This window comes from Ranitomeya variabilis, chromosome 8, assembly GCF_051348905.1.
Source record: "Ranitomeya variabilis isolate aRanVar5 chromosome 8, aRanVar5.hap1, whole genome shotgun sequence".
NCBI classification, from domain to species: Eukaryota; Metazoa; Chordata; class Amphibia; order Anura; family Dendrobatidae; genus Ranitomeya; species Ranitomeya variabilis.
Genome location: NC_135239.1, coordinates 171,351,161 through 171,370,609, shown reverse-complemented (window position 1 = coordinate 171,370,609; position 19,449 = coordinate 171,351,161). Strand labels below are relative to the sequence as shown.

The 19,449-nt window shown below is 44.5% G+C and overlaps 1 protein-coding gene across 3 annotated transcripts in view; it reads left to right on the top strand.

Annotated features, from left to right (window-relative positions):
* Window positions 1-5,015: 5,015 nt before the first annotated feature.
* IL2RB (interleukin 2 receptor subunit beta) overlaps window positions 5,016-19,449 on the top strand; it is a 98,895-nt gene continuing 84,461 nt past the window's right edge. For 2 of the 3 annotated variants that reach the window (XM_077278738.1, XM_077278740.1), the window contains exons 1-2: window positions 5,016-5,090; window positions 6,667-6,744. In XM_077278738.1, coding sequence (XP_077134853.1) covers window positions 5,081-5,090; window positions 6,667-6,744 — 88 coding nt within the window. In that variant the 5' untranslated portion in view covers window positions 5,016-5,080. The remainder of the gene's footprint in view (window positions 5,091-6,666; window positions 6,745-19,449) is intronic. The other variant, XM_077278739.1, reaches the window with a different exon arrangement.

Below are 19,449 nucleotides of genomic sequence, written 5' to 3'. Positions count from 1 at the left end.
TAAATTTATCCAAATAATCGCGGAAAATGTCATGCATAAAGGACTGGAAGACTGAAGGGGCATTTGAAAGACCAAAAGGCATCACCAAATACTCAAAATGGCCCTCGGGCGTATTAAATGCGGTTTTCCACTCATCCCCCTGCTTGATTCGCACCAAATTATACGCCCCACGGAGATCAATCTTAGAGAACCACTTGGCCCCCTTTATAGGAGCAAACAAATCAGTAAGCAGTGGTAACGGATATTGATATTTAACCGTGATTTTATTCAAAAGTCGATAATCAATACACGGCCTCAAAGAGCCGTCTTTCTTAGACACAAAGAAAAAACCGGCTCCTAAGGGAGATGACGAAGGACGAATATGTCCCTTTTCCAAGGACTCCTTTATATATTCTCGCATAGCAGCGTGTTCAGGCACAGACAGATTAAATAAACGACCCTTAGGGTATTTACTACCCGGAATCAAGTCTATGGCACAATCGCACTCCCGGTGCGGAGGTAGTGAACCAACCTTGGGTTCTTCAAAAACGTCACGAAAGTCAGACAAGAATTCAGGAATCTCAGAGGGAATAGATGATGAAATGGAAACCAAAGGTACGTCCCCATGAGTTCCTTTACATCCCCAGCTTAACACAGACATAGCTCTCCAGTCGAGGACTGGGTTATGAGATTGCAGCCATGGCAATCCCAGCACCAAAACATCATGTAGATTATACAGCACCAGAAAGCGAATAACCTCCTGGTGATCCGGATTAACACGCATAGTCACTTGTGTCCAGTATTGTGGTTTATTACTAGCCAATGGGGTGGAGTCAATCCCTTTCAGAGGTATCGGAGCCTCCAGTGGCTCCAAATCATACCCACAGCATTTGGCAAAGGACCAATCCATAAGACTCAAAGCAGCGCCAGAGTCGACATAGGCGTCCGCGGTAATAGATGACAAAGAACAAATCAGGGTCACAGATAGAATAAACTTAGACTGTAAAGTGCTAATTGAAACAGACTTGTCAGGCTTCTTAGTACGCTTAAAGCATGCTGATATAACATGAGTTGAATCACCACAATAGAAGCACAACCCATTTTTTCGTCTAAAATTCTGCCGCTCGCTTCTGGACAGAATTCTATCACATTGCATATTTTCTGGCGTTTTCTCAGTAGACACCGCCAAATGGTGCACAGGTTTGCGCTCCCGCAGACGCCTATCGATCTGAATAGCCATCGTCATGGACTCATTCAGACTCGCAGGCACAGGGAACCCCACCATAACATCCTTAATGGCATCAGAGAGACCTTCTCTGAAAATCGCCGCCAGGGCGCACTCATTCCACTGAGTAAGCACAGACCATTTGCGGAATTTTTGGCAGTATATTTCAGCTTCATCTTGCCCCTGAGACAAGGACATCAAGGCCTTTTCAGCCTGAAGCTCTAAATGAGGTTCCTCATAAAGCAACCCCAAGGCCAGAAAAAACGCATCCACATTGAGCAACGCAGGATCCCCTGGTGCCAATGCAAAAGCCCAGTCTTGAGGGTCGCCCCGGAGCAAGGAAATTACAATCCTGACCTGCTGTGCAGGGTCTCCGGCAGAGCGAGACTTCAGGGACAAAAACAATTTGCAATTATTTTTAAAATTTTGAAAGTGAGATCTATTCCCCGAGAAGAATTCAGGCAAAGGAATTCTAGGCTCAGACATAGGTGCATGAACAACAAAATCTTGCAAATTTTGTACCTTTGTGGCGAGATTATTCAAACCTGTAGCTACACTCTGAAGATCCATTTGAAACAGGTGAACACAGAGCCATTCAAGGATTAGAAGGAGAGAAAGAGAGGAAGGCTGCAGTATAGGCAGACTAGCAAGTGATTCAATTAAGAGCACACTCAGAACTAGAGGGAAAAAAAAAATTGTAGCAGACTTCTTTTTTCTCTCCTTTCTCAGCCAGTAATTTAACCCTTTTTTTTTGGGCCGGTCAAACTGTCATGATTCTCAATGGCGAGAGAACATAGCCCAGCATATATGAGAACTAGCTCTTGGAAGATGGAAACTATACTGACCATGAACTAAACCTGCCGCACAACTAGAAGTGGCCGGGTAGCATGCCTACGTTTTTTAACCCTAGATGCCCAGCGCCAGCCGGAGAACTACCTAATCCTAGCAGAGGAAAAGACAGTCCTGGCTCACCTCTAGAGAAATTTTCCCAAAAGGCAGACAGAGGCCCCCACATATATTGGCGGTGATTTTAGATGAAAAGACAAACGTAGTATGAAAATAGGTTTAGCAAAATCGAGGTCCGCTTTCTAGATAGCAGGAAAACAGAAAGGACACTTTCATGGTCAGCAGAAAACCCTATCAAAACACCATCCAGAAATTCCTTTAAGACTCTAGCATTAACTCATAACACCAGAGTGGCAATTTCCGATCACAAGAGCTTTCCAGACACAGTAACGAAACAGCAGCTGTGAACAGGAACAAAATGCAAAAACACACAAGGACAAAAGTCCAACTTAGCTGGGAGTTGTCTAGTAGCAGGAACAAGCACAGAAGGCTTCTGATTACATTGTTGACCGGCAAGAAACTGACAGAGGAGCAAGGTTATATAGCGACTCCCACATCCTGATAGGAGCAGGTGAACAGAGGGGATGATGCACACAAGTTCAATTCCACAAGTGGCCACCGGGGGAGCCCAGAATCCAATTTCACAACAGCTTCTGCTTAGAAGAACTCATGTGTATTGTTTTTTGGCACAAGGTTAGAGGAGGCTGGGTTTTTATAAAGCTGGGAAATTTGCATCACCTGGCCTTTCCTAACAATGATGGAGAACAAGCCATAACCGTAACAAGTTAATTAAGGTCTGAAACTTGGGTAAAAGTTTTCTGAGCACATAAATCTCCAAGGGTGCCCAAACTGTTGTATTGGCCCATTTTCCTTTTTGTAATTTTTAAAATGTAACAGATGAAAATATATTTTTTTACTAAAATACCAAGGAAATGTGTCATTTTTAACTTTGCTTAACTGTTCACAATAACAGTAATTTTGACCTTGGGCGCCCAAATTTTTGCATGTCACTGTACTTCACTTGGTTCTGTTCCAGGCAGGTGTCTATTATCTCCTCTGCTGCTACTGAATTCCATGTGTTAACCAGCAGTATTTACAAACTCAGGCCAGTTTCCTAGATGATGTCAGAAACTTTAACTCAACAAGCAAGTTACCAAATTATCCCAAATGTACTTGGTGCTGATCACACCTATCCTCTTCAAGTTAGTCTTCTGGTTGCCTGTTCTTCACTGCTATCCTTCACTTAATTTCTTTGCCACAAGTCCTAGATTGCATGCATGCTTTTAAAGGGAGTCTGTCAGCAGGTCTTTGCTGCCTCATCTGAGAGCAACCTGATGTAGGTAAAGAGAAGCTGAATCCAACAATGTATCACTTATAGTGATGAGCGAGTGTACTCGGTACTCGGGTTTTCCTGAGGCTGCTTGGGTGACCTCGGAGTATTTGTTAGTGTTCAGACATTTAGTTTTCGTCACCTCAGCTGAATGATTTACAGCTATTAGCCAGGCTAAGTACATGTGGGGGTTGCCTGGTTGCTAGGGAACCCCCACATGTATTCAAGCTGTCTAGTAGCTGTAAATCATTCAGCTGCCGTGATGAAAACTAAATCTCCGAACACTAACAAATACTCGGAGCGTGCTCAGGAAAACCCGCGCAACGAGTACATCACTAATCACTTAGTTTACTGGGGGCAGCAGTTCTGACATAATCAGAGCTTTTAGAAATAGAATGAAGCAGAGCTGAGAAAGCTAACCCCGCCCACACCAGGCTTTACATAATGAATATAATATTGTTGGCTTAGAAAAAAAAGGAACTTTAGCAAAATGGTGCTGGCGGCACATGCGCAGTAGCATCTATCATTTACTGATAGATGCTACTGTGCAAGCATTGTCGCTGGCACCATTTTGCTGCAACCCTTTTTTTCTCCAACAAAATGGCGCCGGCAGCAGCGCATGTTCAGTGGCATCTATCGGCAAGCAATAGATGCTACTGCGTATGCGCCGCTGTCATTTTGCTGAAGTAAAAATTTTTCAGGAAGCAAAATGGCAGCGCCGCCGGCGCTTCAGCAGTAGCATCTACTGGCAAGTAATAGATGCTACTGTGCATGCACTGTCGCCAGCGCCATTTTGCTGATATTACATTTTTTTGTCCTAAGACAACAATACTATATGCATTATGTACATTAGGAGGCGGATCACTGAAGGATCAGTGACCTATCAAAAGCCTATAAGGATGAATATGTGAACAGAGCACCACATAAACCCCGCCCACAACCACACCCACAGCCACGCCCACAGCCACACCCATAGCCACGCCCGCAGGCCGCCCCGGAGCGCGAGAATCTCATTAACTGAAAACTGCAAGCACCGATTAAACAACAACCACAAGACGGATTTCATCAACCAAGGTATCATTTAAATCAGTATAACGGCGCCGACCTGACACTGTCTGTAGTTTACTGAGCAAAATCCTGCTGACAGGTTCCCTTTAATGGGTACGATCACTCAGATTGACAAGGAATTGTCCAAATAGTAGATGACCCCTTCAAAGCTGATTTTTAGTTCTATAATATTGAGCGCTGCCATTTCTGCAAGGACCAATTCGGAAACGAGTGTTTTTACAAACACTCATTTGACTAATTATTGCCTTAAATAAAGCTGTGTTATGGGTGAATTTATTCGGTCCAGTTGGCTCTTTCCCTGCATTTTAAAGAGATAAAACCAATACAGTTGGGAAATGTTCAGATCTTCTGCTGATAAAGTTCTCCAGGCTCCTGAAGATATTGATGGACAGGAGCATGGATCCACTATCTTGGCTTCCATTTTTTTTAAATACATCTTTAAGAGACCTATATGCAGAACAAACCAGAACTCCTACTCACCCTGACATCAAAACACACGAAACCATCTGCTCCTCCTCCCCACAATTTCCTGTTAGCTAAGGTGAAACTGACATTTATAACTGAGGTCCCTCGTGAAGGGACAGGACTGAAGTGGACAGGAGAAGACCGAACACCAGATAGCAAGCTATACAATGAGATCTGGTAAGAAACATTGATGGTTCTTAGACCCTTCTATCGGGAAAGTCTGATCATGCCGCTATGCGGATGAGAGATGGGACCTTATGTCCAAAATAAAAGGCAGTTCTGATCAATTTGGCAAAGAAAAATGTTTACGGGGCAAAGGGACACAATCCTAATGTATATAATTATTACTGTAAATTGTACATTTATTGTATTTAGATAGAAATCATTGATTGTGGGGAAAAAAGAATAAAAGAATTTCAGTTACCTGTGATGTTGAATCAATGCAGATGGTGAATGTCATCTTCCATACTTACAACTGGTATCTAGAAAATTACCTTACGTACAAGGATGGCTTTGTAGAAAATGGCCGTATAATTATCACAGTTTGCCCCAATTAAGTTCTAATATAATAATAATTTTTTATTTGATAGTTTGACAGAATCTCAAATTTTGTAAGCTTTTGTGATTTTAATTTTTTTTTTACAATTTTTTTTTTTTTTGGTATGGACATGTTTCTTTTCTCCAATTACAGCATTCCATAAGTTTCTCTGTAGGGAATTTAAAAAAAAAAAAAACATTAAAAAATCCCACTGAAAATGCACGGAAATTACCATATGTCATTTTTTATATGTCTAAAAAATTATTTATGAAAGAAGCCTAAAGTTATAGTGGAAAATTCAATGTCTGACATGCGAATGTAAAACAGGACAGAGTGTGACTTGCTGCTGCAGATGAACTATGTAGTCAGACCACACTTTAAGTCATACTTATGGGAATGAAAAAGTCACAGTGAGTAACCAGTGATAGTGGGTAAGTGACTCATGTTGAGAAGAAGAGTAATCTGACAAAGATAAGGGGGAATTGAAATATAACTTTGGGGTCACGCTGAGTTTTTAATGAGGGTTTTTCGGTTTGAAAAATTCAACGTTGAAGCTGCCTAAACAAAAAATTATTTTTTGGATGCTTTTTTTGTGCATCCACATGTTTGTACTTCCATTTTATTCCATTGGTTCACGTTATTCTTTTTTATACAAACTAAGCACTCATGCACACGGGTGTTTATTCGCTTATTCTATGGGGCTGTGTACATGTCAGATTTTTTGAGAGCGTTGGTCCTAGGTTAAAAAAAAAAAATTGCTGCATGCCCGTGCTTGATGCGCCCGCACTCGGCCATGCAGCTGAATGAGTCTGTAGAAACCGTCAGACTGCACTCGGATAACATCTGAGTTCAGTCCGATTTCCATGGACTGACAGAATGGAGAAGATGGAGACATTTTTTTCTCCACCTTCTCCTCATTTGTGAGAATCGGATGAGAGCATGAACTGTCGTCTGCACTTTGCCTAAAAAACATGCTGTACATTTTCCAATTGAATTGATTGGGAAGTTTATTAAAGGGACCGTCCATAAATATATATTTTTTTAGGTTCTTAAGGCTTAAAAATAACAAACAAACGTTGACTTACCAGCCCCGAAACTAAACGCTAAGACTGCCCTGGGTGCTGTTTGTGTGCCAATAGTTGCTTTTGCCATATCTCACCCATTTGCACTAAATAATGAATTCTATATTTCTAATTACTCCCAAAATGCCAATAGGTTCCAGTACAAGTGGGGTGTCATCTGCTCCTGGGATCCATCTGCTATCTTACTTCTTCCTGCGGTCCATGGTGATGGGTAAATATAATACTCGATACTTATTCATGAATTCATTGTATCAGGATCTTCTGATGACAGTGACTGTGATGGTGAAAGATGTCCATATCTATGGTCAGAAACCCTTATAGGTGTCTCTATTATATTTTTATCTCCATATTACGACACATAGATTAGTATTTATATTATTTATTAATAAAGAAGATATTCTGTGTACCTGTAACAAACCTTGGGACAATTAAATGGCCAAGGCGCGGTTCAGATTGAGTAATCAATGGAGGTTAACATTCACTGAATACAAAAAAAAAGGATTGAACACAGAAGAGCTTATATGCAAATTTTATTACATGATGGTAGAACTTTTTAGTATATTTTCCAAAAACTGGAAAATCTCTATAGAAAAAAAAAACTATTTACTATAGTTGCTGACAATTGCAGACACTGGAATATCCCTATAAATACAACTGATTGGAATATATGCAAGACTCCTTTTCGGGTTCAGTCAGACGGCCGTATAAATCAGATCGAGATCGGAACACTGTGTTCGGACTGGCCGGCAGCTCTGCCGACCCAAGCGTGACAGCTTTGTGTATTTCTATGCAGCTGTCACGCTTTGGTCAGGAGAGCCGCCGGCCAGTCCGCCTTATATTGTCAAAGTATCCTGGTGGCTGTGGATGGCACAGATGTCAGATTAAGGAGCACATGCAGCCTAAAGATGCCGCACATTTATTAAAGGAAACCTGTCCAAAAATTGCAAATCTGAAAATAATTAGCACAATTGCGCCCCCCTCAGATTGCATCTTGAAAGTTCTTCTTCTGATCAACAAGAACAAGATTTTGTTAAATTCAATGAGTGCACAGCTATTATACGAAACCTATTTTGTCCAAAAATGCTACTTCCTTGCAGATATAGGGTTAGTCTGCAGATACATAGTATTAATATGCTGCCTGCCCTCCCAGATCAGCGGCTACAGGGAGAAAATGAACTTATATTCTCACTGCAGCTGATCGCTTCCAGTCATAGGGACGGTGCATGGAGCAGTTACCGTGATCTATCACTACACTCTCCAGCACTTTGACAATCTGTTCTGCACACACAGGTTGTCAATGAACATTTGCTGCGCAACATCTCCTCTTCAGCTTTCTGCCTACTTTTCTCCAACATTCTGGTGCTTCCAATCAATACCATCCTGCACTCTTTTGTCTCTTCAGCCCAGAGCAGTAGCCCTGCTCAGATGTTCTTCGGCATCACTAATTTGTCCGCTGTAGTCAATTTCTGCTCTGCTTCATTGAGGAGAACATTGATAACTAGGGGAATATTCTGTATGGCCCAGGTAGGTTTTGGCCCTACTATACACTATGTAGATCCATTTTTAAAGGAAATCTGTCAGCAGGTTCTTGCCATGTAATCTGAGAGCAGCATAATACAGGGGTGAAAAGCCTAATTCTAGCAATGTGCCACTTACTAGGTTGTGACTTGCTGTTTCAATAAAATGGGTGTAAGTATATCACTAATGTATCACTACAGGACTAACCGTCTCATGCCTCCTAGTCCTTCTGCTCTATCTAACCCCGCCCCACAACTGATTAGCAGCTTTCTGTCAATATACACTATGCACAGAAAGTGGCCAATCAGTGGTGTGGGTGTCGTTATTCGGGGCTCAGCATTTGAGCTCTGGTAGATCTACAACATAGAAAGCTTGTGTCAAAATGACAGCAAGGAGCCCAGCAAATGACACATCGTTGGAATCAGTGACTACACCATTCTCCTCTCAGATTACATGGCAAAAACCTGATGACAGATTTCCTTTAAGGCTGGTTTCACATGTCCAATATTCAAGACCAGACTATGGACCGCAATGTCTGGAACGGCGGTTGGTCTCGTGACCTGAACTCACCAGCCTCAATATATGCCTTATGCCTATGAGGTTATTGAGTTAGTGTCAGGAGACCCAATGGCCAGTCCGTACATTGTGATCCGTACTTAATGTGTGAAGCATGTCTAAGGATGGTAAATACGTCTGATAACATTTTCCATGGTGATGGCACACAGCACAAACAGCAACAAAATGGAAAAGACAGGTATCCTGTGATGTCCCTGTAGCGCCCCCCCCACTGCCGCAGGGCCGAGGGGTACCCGGTACCGGGCCTCTGAGTCTCTGCTCTGGGGTTGTCACGGTGGCTAGGCCCGGTCCGTGATCCTGCCGAGGAGCGCACAGCCGAAGATAGATGTGGATAGTGTGGTGGTGCGGTGCAGTAAATAACGAGGACACCAGGTTGCAGTCTCTTTACCTCTTTACTGAAGATCTCTGGGTCCTCAGTCCGGATCCCGGATAACCAGGCTGCGCAAGTCCGGCCGGTCCAGTGGCACCTCCAGAGTTCTCTTTGCAGGTGGAAATCTGTGCCTTCCTTCTAGCGCTATGTGTTGCGGTCCTTCCCTGCTGTGCTTACGGAAAGTCCCCACAACTGTTGTGTCTGTTTCTTATCTTCCCTCACAACACGATTAGATGATGTTCTGCTAATCCTCCGTCCCTCCCTGATGTTACGGTTAGGACGGCACCCGTTTGACGGGTAGGCTCGGAGCTCTTCCGGGACCCTAGAGTCGCCCCTCTCCACAAGTTGCCCCCCAAGACTGCATAGGTGATTTAGGTGAGACAGCCCGCCTGAGACTGACTGTCCTGCCGTAGGTTCGAAGTATTGCCTGAAGCTGGATATAGAAATACTTCCTTTGGCGTTCCGGCCACCGGTTGTTTGTGCCTCAGTAGGATGTTGCCTCAGTCTTACAGCACGACCCCTACTGGTATTCTCCTTCTTGCTTTGATCTCGTTTCTCACTCAGCACAATCTATCTCGCTTCTAATCCTTCCTTGGGCACCGCCGCTATACTGAGCAGGCACGGTCCCGTTACGTTCTCTTCAATTGCCAGGCCTCTGTCAGGATCCCACCCCTGACAGGGACCCTACCGAATCTTCCCCCACAACACCCTCTGCCACAAGGTGTTGCCTGGTTCCAACCCAGTCGGCTTTCTTCCTAACTTCCTGCCTGACCCCCAGTTTTACCAGTATGTGAGTGGCCTAATGAATAGAACCCTTAGCTCCCCCTGGAGGCCCGGCTGTGAAATGTATTGGTGTCTGTGATACCTGGTCAGATGAACTCCTTCAGTGCCATCAGACGTACCATAGCGCCCCTTAGTGGCGGAGCCACAGTACTGCAACGACCAGGACTCTGGGGCGCTGCACTCCCCCCCGGTTAAATCCAGTACTCCGGGACTGGGAAGAAAACAACAATACAGGTTAGCAAAAAGACATACAATTTGTTGAGTGCAATAACAATAAGCATATTTAAATAGAGCTTCCCTTTATGGGAGGTGAGGACACTTGAACGTTACAAACATGGTTAAATATCATAGCAACATGCTATAAGTAACTCTTCTTACCTAACCGGGTATTCTACTTAGTACAAATTCTTGAACAATAATTTAACATTGCCTTTAAGGATGTACACTCTAAATCCACTAAAGACCTTCTTATAACACATTATAAGGCTTGAGCAACTGTGCTACATTCTCCTACTTTACGTCTGCAGGACCGCCTGTCCTAACTGCTCCAGGCCTGCTGCCTCTCCTTTCTTTACAGGACCGCCCCTTTCAGCCCGGGCCTACTGCCTTTTCAACTACTATACACAGTATAGAACATAACATTTTTCTTTCAGTTTAAGAGCACTGAGCCATCTCTATATGGCTCCTAAGAGGACTCACCACTAACCCCTACAGGTTCACTTTCTGTCCTCATTTTCTATCAACATTATCAAACATTAAACTTCCATCATTACTTTTCTTACTGACAGGTATGCAGGACACTACGTCTACCCCTACGGGCCTACTGCATCTTTCTTCTAGCTTTCACTTTCTACCAGAGAACATTATCAGCATTTCTTTACAATTAACTAGTTGGATACATATAACTTTTACATGTAAGCATTATCATCACTTTCTCTTGTCAGGACATTATTGCTATCTGTCTGTCTTAAAGCAATACCGTTCCTTTAAGTGCAACACGTGAACATCCCCTTTAAGTGGGGACCATGTCTTTATGAGGTAGCATATCTTCTCAGGCTACCAGTCCATACTCAGCAAAGGCTCCGGTGCGGTATCTTCGCAAAGAGTCTCTCTTTAAGTAAAACCAGTAGGGTGCACCTTTAAGAAGGTGCAAAACTATTTACAAAAAGTTTGTATCATGCACTGTTCATGATTGCGGCAGTTCTTCATAACATAGAAAAGATAGAAAATAACCAAAGAGCAATAGGGATCCCGGGTCAACAAAGGGATCCCTTTAAGAATTAACCCTAAATGGGTTTAGCAGCAAAACAGTAGAAACAGTTAAGCAAGGGAACTATTTACATTCTCGTGGTATCGAGGTTTATTCTCATAGTAAATCACAAGACATCAGCCGAAAGTGGACACCTTCCGACTGTGCAGGCTTCAATCCTTGATCCATGGCTGATGTCGCACCAGTGTCACTGGTGGATCTCCCCGGTGCAGTCAGACCACCTGATGTCTGAACCTGAAGGCGGACTTTAGCTGCCAGCTCAGTTGCTGCAATAAGACGTACGGCGGCAATGTTGGTAAGATCTGTCACATCCGGTTCCATCATGGTTGAAGCAACAGATGTCACTCTCCCAAGTTCACAGCGGCGAACGTTCCGGGCGTACCATCCGTATGCATTCCGATGACGGGTGTAGGTCACCTGATCCCCCTTTTGCAATGGGTCACCATCTCGGCTGCAGCAGGGAGTTTTCACGTTGCAACTGGCAACGAAAACGTCAGTGGGTAGCCCCGGTTCCTGTATGGAACCCCATCCCCTCTTCGGGTGGAAGGCCAACACAGTTCCCCGCTTCACCACGTCCTCCTCACCACACGCAAGTGGTGATTGTTGTACTCTCGGCGAGTCAGTCAGTTCTGCCTCTTTTTGTCTTTTCCAATGTAGAATCAAGCATTGTTTGTATTGTTCCCAGGTAAGCACAGCAAGGGTGAACCCTTCCTCCCGAGCCCCATCTGGCCCAATCTGGGGGGTGTCCCACTGGAGGATCACCCCGTCTGGGCCCACGTCTATGGGTTCTCCCATCCTAGTCGGCAGCGGCGGTACCAGCTTCCCCATGGCGTCGGGGGGTAACACCACTAGTTCCGTCGAGAGAAGCCGGCTCTTACTGGGGTGAAGGTCGGTCGCGGGGGCGGGATCGAGCGGGGGAGCAAGGGCGTCTTCCATACCTGCGCCTGATGTGATTCCACCGATGTCGATCCGGTCCACTAACAAGGACGCTGGAGTCGGCTGCAGCCCGGACCGCGGCTCCTCCAATGCGGTCTCCGGATGCGGCTCCGCCCTCCATGGTTCCTCCTCCGCTGGCTCCGAGGTCGGGCTGGATAGGCTCAGCTCCGCTGCCGGTTCCAAGGAATTCAGGTCCTTCCGCTGCGGTGGACATGGGTCCGCCTCTGGTGGATGAGGGCAAGCCGGGATTGCTCCTTCCTCGTTCAGGCACTTGCTGTTCATCATCGCTGTCTGATAGTCGGTGGCAGTGCATGCACCTGGCTCCACCATTTCTCCGGGGTCGAGCTTCTCCGTCACCCGCTTCCCGCCGTTGCAAATCAAGGGGTGGTCCTCTGCTTTGAGGCAGGTCCTCGCTTTGCAGTAAGAGGCGCAGGGGGCGGTCGCCGCTTCTGGTGCCACTTTGGTAGTCTCCTCCCATGGCACGCCCTCCTTCTTCTTTGGTGTAGCAATGGCGGCGATTTTTGGCGGGAACTTCAGGCTGCAAACGGCAATACACAGTCTCTCAATAAAGCACAGTAAATCACAGTTCCAAGGCACACATGACCTGATTCTTCAGGCTTAAGTAAATCCTGTTCGTGATGCCAAATTGTAGCGCCCCCCCACTGCCGCAGGGCCGAGGGGTACCCGGTACCGGGCCTCTGAGTCTCTGCTCTGGGGTTGTCACGGTGGCTAGGCCCGGTCCGTGACCCTGCCGAGGAGCGCACAGTCGAAGATAGATGTGGATAGTGTGGTGGTGCGGTGCAGTAAATAACGAGGACACCAGGTTGCAGTCTCTTTACCTCTTTACTGAAGATCTCTGGGTCCTCAGTCCGGATCCCGGATAACCAGGCTGCGCAAGTCCGGCCGGTCCAATGGCACCTCCAGAGTTCTCTTTGCAGGTGGAAATCTGTGCCTTCCTTCTAGCGCTATGTGTTGCGGTCCTTCCCTGCTGTGCTTACGGAAAGTCCCCACAACTGTTGTGTCTGTTTCTTATCTTCCCTCACAACACGATTAGATGATGTTCTGCTAATCCTCCGTCCCTCCCTGATGTTACGGTTAGGACGGCACCCGTTTGACGGGTAGGCTCGGAGCTCTTCCGGGACTCTAGAGTCGCCCCTCTCCACAAGTTGCCCCCCAAGACTGCATAGGTGATTTAGGTGAGACAGCCCGCCTGAGACTGACTGTCCTGCCGTAGGTTCGAAGTATTGCCTGAAGCTGTATATAGAAATACTTCCTTCGGCGTTCCGGCCACCGGTTGTTTGCGCCTCAGTAGGATGTTGCCTCGGTCTTACAGCACGACCCCTACTGGTATTCTCCTTCTTGCTTTGATCTCGTTTCTCACTCAGCACAATCTATCTCGCTTCTAATCCTTCCTTGGGCACCGCCGCTATCCTGAGCAGGCACGGTCCCGTTACGTTCTCTTCAATTGCCAGGCCTCTGTCAGGATCCCACCCCTGACAGGGACTCTACCGAATCTTCCCCCACAACACCCTCTGCCACAAGGTGTTGCCTGGTTCCAACCCAGTCGGCTTTCTTCCTAACTTCCTGCCTGACCCCCAGTTTTACCAGTATGTGAGGAGTGGCCTAATGAATAGAACCCTTAGCTCCCCCTGGAGGCCCGGCTGTGAAATGTATTGGTGTCTGTGATACCTGGTCAGATGAACTCCTTCAGTGCCATCAGACGTACCATAGCTCCCCTTAGTGGCGGAGCCACAGTACTGCAACGACCAGGACTCTGGGGCGCTGCATCCCCATAAGGAGTGAAGGTACTTTTAGGAACAGATGTTGAAGACCTAAATTATTGCAAAGTCAAACAATCATAAAATCTATCTATTAAATAAATTAATGATTAGTACCGTATCACAGTGTCATAGTTTTGTCATAACCCGTGTAATTACAGGGTTCTATATTTCCAGAGATACATGGTATATTATTACAAGAAACTCCCTCGCCTTCGAAAACGAGCATTCCTGGAGAAGAAAGGAGATTTCCTATCATAGTAATTGTCGTCTTTTGCAAACTGATCTGACTCCCGGGACCCTCACAAATCCCTAGGAGAAAGTAGCTGCCATGATAAGAATGTAATTTATATGTTCCCTGCACAAAGCCGCTGCTGACCCAGCAATGTGTTAGCAATAGACTATCAACTTACTAGGTTGTCTAAAGCCAAAAGTCCCCATCCGCATACAAAACGTAGTGTATATGTGGATAAAGGGAATAATTACTTTAAGGAACTTTTATCATAATTATATAACCATGGGAAGACTTGTCATAAATCCGAAGAAAAGCGCAATCTAAGTGTCTGTTGTTGTTGAAGACGAATTAAAAATAAATCAGATTTCCAATGGCAGAGGTTTATAGGAGCAGAGACGTTTCATCAAACCAACAGCCCAAGCAGACGTTTTTCCATTGCCGCAACATTTTGTCTTCAGCGGGCATCTCTAAGGCTCTGTTCACACTTTCCATTGATTTTTGACAAAAAAAAGAGCATAGTAAGATGGAAAGGTTACAGAGGATAATTTGCTGATAACTGGGGGTCTAACCACTGGGACCCACAACGATCCCAAGAATGTGGCTCCCTGAATGGAGTAGGCGTGCACATGCTTGGCCTTAATGCCATTAATTGACTATTGGACAGTGCTCAGCTATTTCCATCCCACAGACAATGAAGGAGGCTCAAGAGCCCCATTCTAGGGATCTCTGGCAGTTTTTCTTTTCCTTAAAGTTTATGAATAGAAGGCGGATTAGGGACATTTTTATCAATACTCTCTTTGTATTTTAGTCAATTTAATAAAAGTTAAGTCTTATGGCTTCTTAGAGTGGGATCCACCATGGGGCTCTCACCTTGCTTTATAATTTAAATAAGTAAAAGCAGTAGTGCATATAAATAACATTGGGTACTTAGTAAACACCATTTATTGATTAAAAAGAGTAAAAGCCATCCCAACAGCGTCAAAGTGTACCCAAATGGGAAAGGTCATAACATCTAGTATTAAAACTTTCGTCAAAGTGACGAGTGACGTCAATGTTAAGAAGAGCCAAACAGGACCGAGTCCTGAATATGGGTACTCTGCCAGGGACGGTTTTACACAAAGTGGGGCCCTGGGCAAAAGTTTAAAGTCAGGCCTCAAATCTACTATATAATTGTCTAAGGGTCACTTCCATCTATCTGTCTGTCTGTCTTTCTGTCTGTCTGTCTGTCTTTCTGTCTGTCTGTCATGGAAATCTCTCGTCGCTGATTGGCTGCGACCAATCAGCGACGGGCACAGTCCGGCCGTGAAATGGCCGCTCCCTACTCCCCCACAGTCAGTGCCCCCTCCATACTCCCCCCAGTCAGCGCCCACATAGCGTTAAAAGGACTGCCTTACACCGCGGCATAACGCGGTGTAAGGCAGTCCGTTAACGCTGCCATTAACCCTCTGTGTGACCAACTTTTTACTATTGATGCTGCCTAAGCAGCATCAATAGTAAAAACATATAATGTTAAAAATAATTTTAAAAAATAAATTAAAATCATCATATACTCGCCCTCCGATGGCCCCTGGATCCAACCCAGGCCTTACCCGCATGTCGCGCGCCGCCCCGGTCACAATAATGCATTGCGGCAATGACCGGAGATGATTATGTAACAAAAACAGAGAAATAGCGGGCACTGGACAAATTAGTAACACAGGGATCAACCACGTGCATATAACAAAGTACAAGACAAAAAAAGGAGAGAAAAAGATATGCTCACTAGTGGGATCAACCAACTGTAATATATTTTATTTAACACATAATCACAAAAGGGCCCCACGCGTATCGACGCTACTAGAGCGTCTTCATCAGGGGAAGGTACCCACCGCCTGGGTATTCTCTATGTATACTTTTTAGTGCACTAGTATTGAGGCAGGTTTTAGACATATTATATGGCATAGAAACATTGTTACTCATTCTGATATTCTGTCTATTCCTGCCTGTTTGAATGGATTACCAATATACACACGGGCTGGTGGTATATGGTTAAGGTCAGCTGGCAGCATAGGATGGTGACTATATTTTTTACCTGTGTGTAATTTGCTGTCTAGTTAATTTATTATATATTTTTGTATGTGTTTTGCCTATATTATCTTTGTATATTGCCATATTGGTCCGTTTTCACACCTAAACTTGTCCTGGGGGACCTAGGTTGGTCCATTTTGATTTTTAAATGTTTTTAAAACTGTGTGTCCTTCTTGTTGCCCTTTTGTGATTATCTGTTACATAAAATATATTACAGTTGGTTGATCCCACTAGTGTGCATATCTTTTTCTCTCCTTCTTTTGTAATGACCGGAGATGATGTCACGTGTTATTACCGCTTGGGACCGGAGCGGCGCGCGAGGAGCGAGAAAGGCCTGGGATGGATCTGGGGGCCGTCGGAGGGTGAGTATATAATTTTTTTATTTTAATTATTTTTTTAACAGGGATATGGTGCCCACATTGCTATATACTGCGTGGGCTGTGTTATACACTACGTGGGCAGTGTTATATACTGCGTGGGCTGTGTTATATACTAAGTGGGCAGTGTTATATACTGCGTTGGCTGTGTTATATAGTACATCGGCTGTGTAATATAATACGTGGCTGTGCTATATACTACATGGGCTGTGTAATATACTACGTGGCTGTGTAATATACTGCGTGGCCTGTGCTATATACTGCGTGGGCTGTGTTATATACTGTGTCGCCTCTGCAATATACTGCATCGGCTGTGCTATATACTATGTAGGCTGTGCTATATACTACGTGGACTGTGCAATATACTACGTGGCTGTGCAATATACAACGTGGCTGTGCAATTTATTACGTGGCTGTGCAATTTATTACGTGGCTGTGCAAAATACTTCGTGGCTGTGCAATATACTTCGTGGCTGTGCAATATACTACTTGGCTGTGCTACGGACTACGTGGGCTGTGTTATATACTGCATGGGCTGTGTTATATACTACATTGCTGTGCTATATACTATGTTGGCTGTGCTATATACTGCGTGGGCTGTTTTATATACTACATGGCTGTGTTATATACTACGTGGGCTGTGCTATATACCAGGGGTGTCAAACTGCATTCCTCGAGGGCCGCAAACAGGTCATGTTTTCAGGATTTCCTTGTATTGCACAGGTGATAATTTAACCACCTGCACAGATAATGATTCCTGCACCTTGTGCAATGCTAAGGAAATCTTGAAAACACGCATGGTTTGAGACCCTCGAGGAATGCAGTTTGACACCCCTGCTATATACTATGTGGACTGTGCAATATACTACGTGGGCTGTGCTATATACTACATGGACTGTGCAATATACTACGTGGCTGTGCAATATACTACGTGGCTGTGCTATATACTACTTGGCTGTGCTATATACTATGTGGGACTACGTGGCTGTGTTATATGCTGCATGGGCTGTGTTATATACTATGTCGCTGTGCTATATACTACATGGGCTGTGTAATAAACTGCGTGGGCTGTGCATATACTACGTGGATTTGCACTATACTATGTGGCTGTGCTATATACTATGTGGCTGTGCAATATACTACGTGGGCTGTGCAATATACTACATGGCTGTGCAATATACTACGTGGCTGTGCAATATACTACATGGCTGTGCAATATGTGCAATATACTATGTGGGCTGTGCAATATACTACGTGGCTGTGCAATATACTACGTGGCTGTGCAATATACTACATGGGCTGTGTTATATACTATGTGGGCTGTGTTATATACTACGTGGCTGTGTTATACACTATGTGGGCTGTGTTATACACTACATGGGCTGTGTTATATACTGCGTGGACTGTTATATACTACGTGGGCTGTGTAATATACTACGTGGCTGTGTAATATACTACATGGGCTGGGCAATATAATATGTGGCTGTGCTATATACTACGTGGCTGTGCTATATACTACGTGGGCTGTGCAATATACTATGTGGCTGTGCAATATATTATGTGGGCTATGCAATGTATTACGTGGCTGTGCAATATACTACATAAGTTGTGTTATATACTACGTGGCTGTGTTATACACTACGTGGGCTGTGTTATGTACTATGTGAGCTGTGTTATATACTACGTGGCTATGCTATATACTATGTGGGCTGTGTAATATACTACGTGGCTGTGTTATATACTATGTGGGCTGTGCTATATACTACGTGGGCTGTGCTATATACTACATGGACTGTGCAATATACTATGTGGCTGTGCAATATACTATGTGGCTGTGCAATATACTACGTGGCTGTGCTATATACTACTTGGCTGTGCTATATACTATGTGGGACTACGTGGCTGTGTTACATACTGCATGGGCTGTGTTATATACTGCGTGGACTGTTATATACTACGTGGGCTGTGTAATATACTATGTGGCTGTGTAATATACTACGTGGGCTGGGCAATATAATATGTGGCTGTGCTATATACTACATGGCTGTGCTATATACTACGTGGGCTGTGCAATATACTATGTGGCTGTGCAATATATTATGTGGGCTATGCAATGTACTACGTGGCTGTGCAATATACTACGTAAGTTGTGTTATATACTACGTGGCTGTGTTATACACTACGTGGGCTGTGTTATGTACTATGTGAGCTGTGTTATATACTACGTGGCTATGCTATATACTATGTGGGCTGTGTAATATACTACGTGGCTGTGTTATATACTATGTGGGCTGTGCTATATACTACGTGGGCTGTGCTATATACTACATGGACTGTGCAATATACTATGTGGCTGTGCAATATACTATGTGGCTGTGCAATATACTACGTGGCTGTGCTATATACTACTTGGCTGTGCTATATACTATGTGGGACTACGTGGCTGTGTTACATACTGCATGGGCTGTGTTATATACTACGTCGCTGTGCTATATACTATGTGGGCTGTGTAATAAACTGTGTGGGCTGTGCAATATACTACGTGGATATGCAATATACTAAGTCACTGTGCTATATACTACGTGGCTGTGCAATATACTACGTGGGCTGTGCAATATACTACGTGGCTGGGCAATATACTACATTGGCTGTGTTATATACTATGTGGGCTGTGCAATATACTACGTGGCTGTGCAATATACTACGTGGCTGTGCAATATACTATATGGGCTGTTTTATATACTATGTGGGCTGTGTTATATACTACGTGACTGTTATACACTATGTGGGCTGTGTTATACACTATGTGGGCTGTGTTATACACTACATGGGCTGTGTTATATACTGCGTGGGCTGTTATATACTACGTGGGCTGTGTAATATACTACGTGGCTGTGCTATATACTACGTGGCTGTGCTATATACGACGTGGGCTGTGCAATATACTACGTGGCTGTGCAATATACTATGTGGGCTATGCAATATACTACGTGGCTGTGCAATATA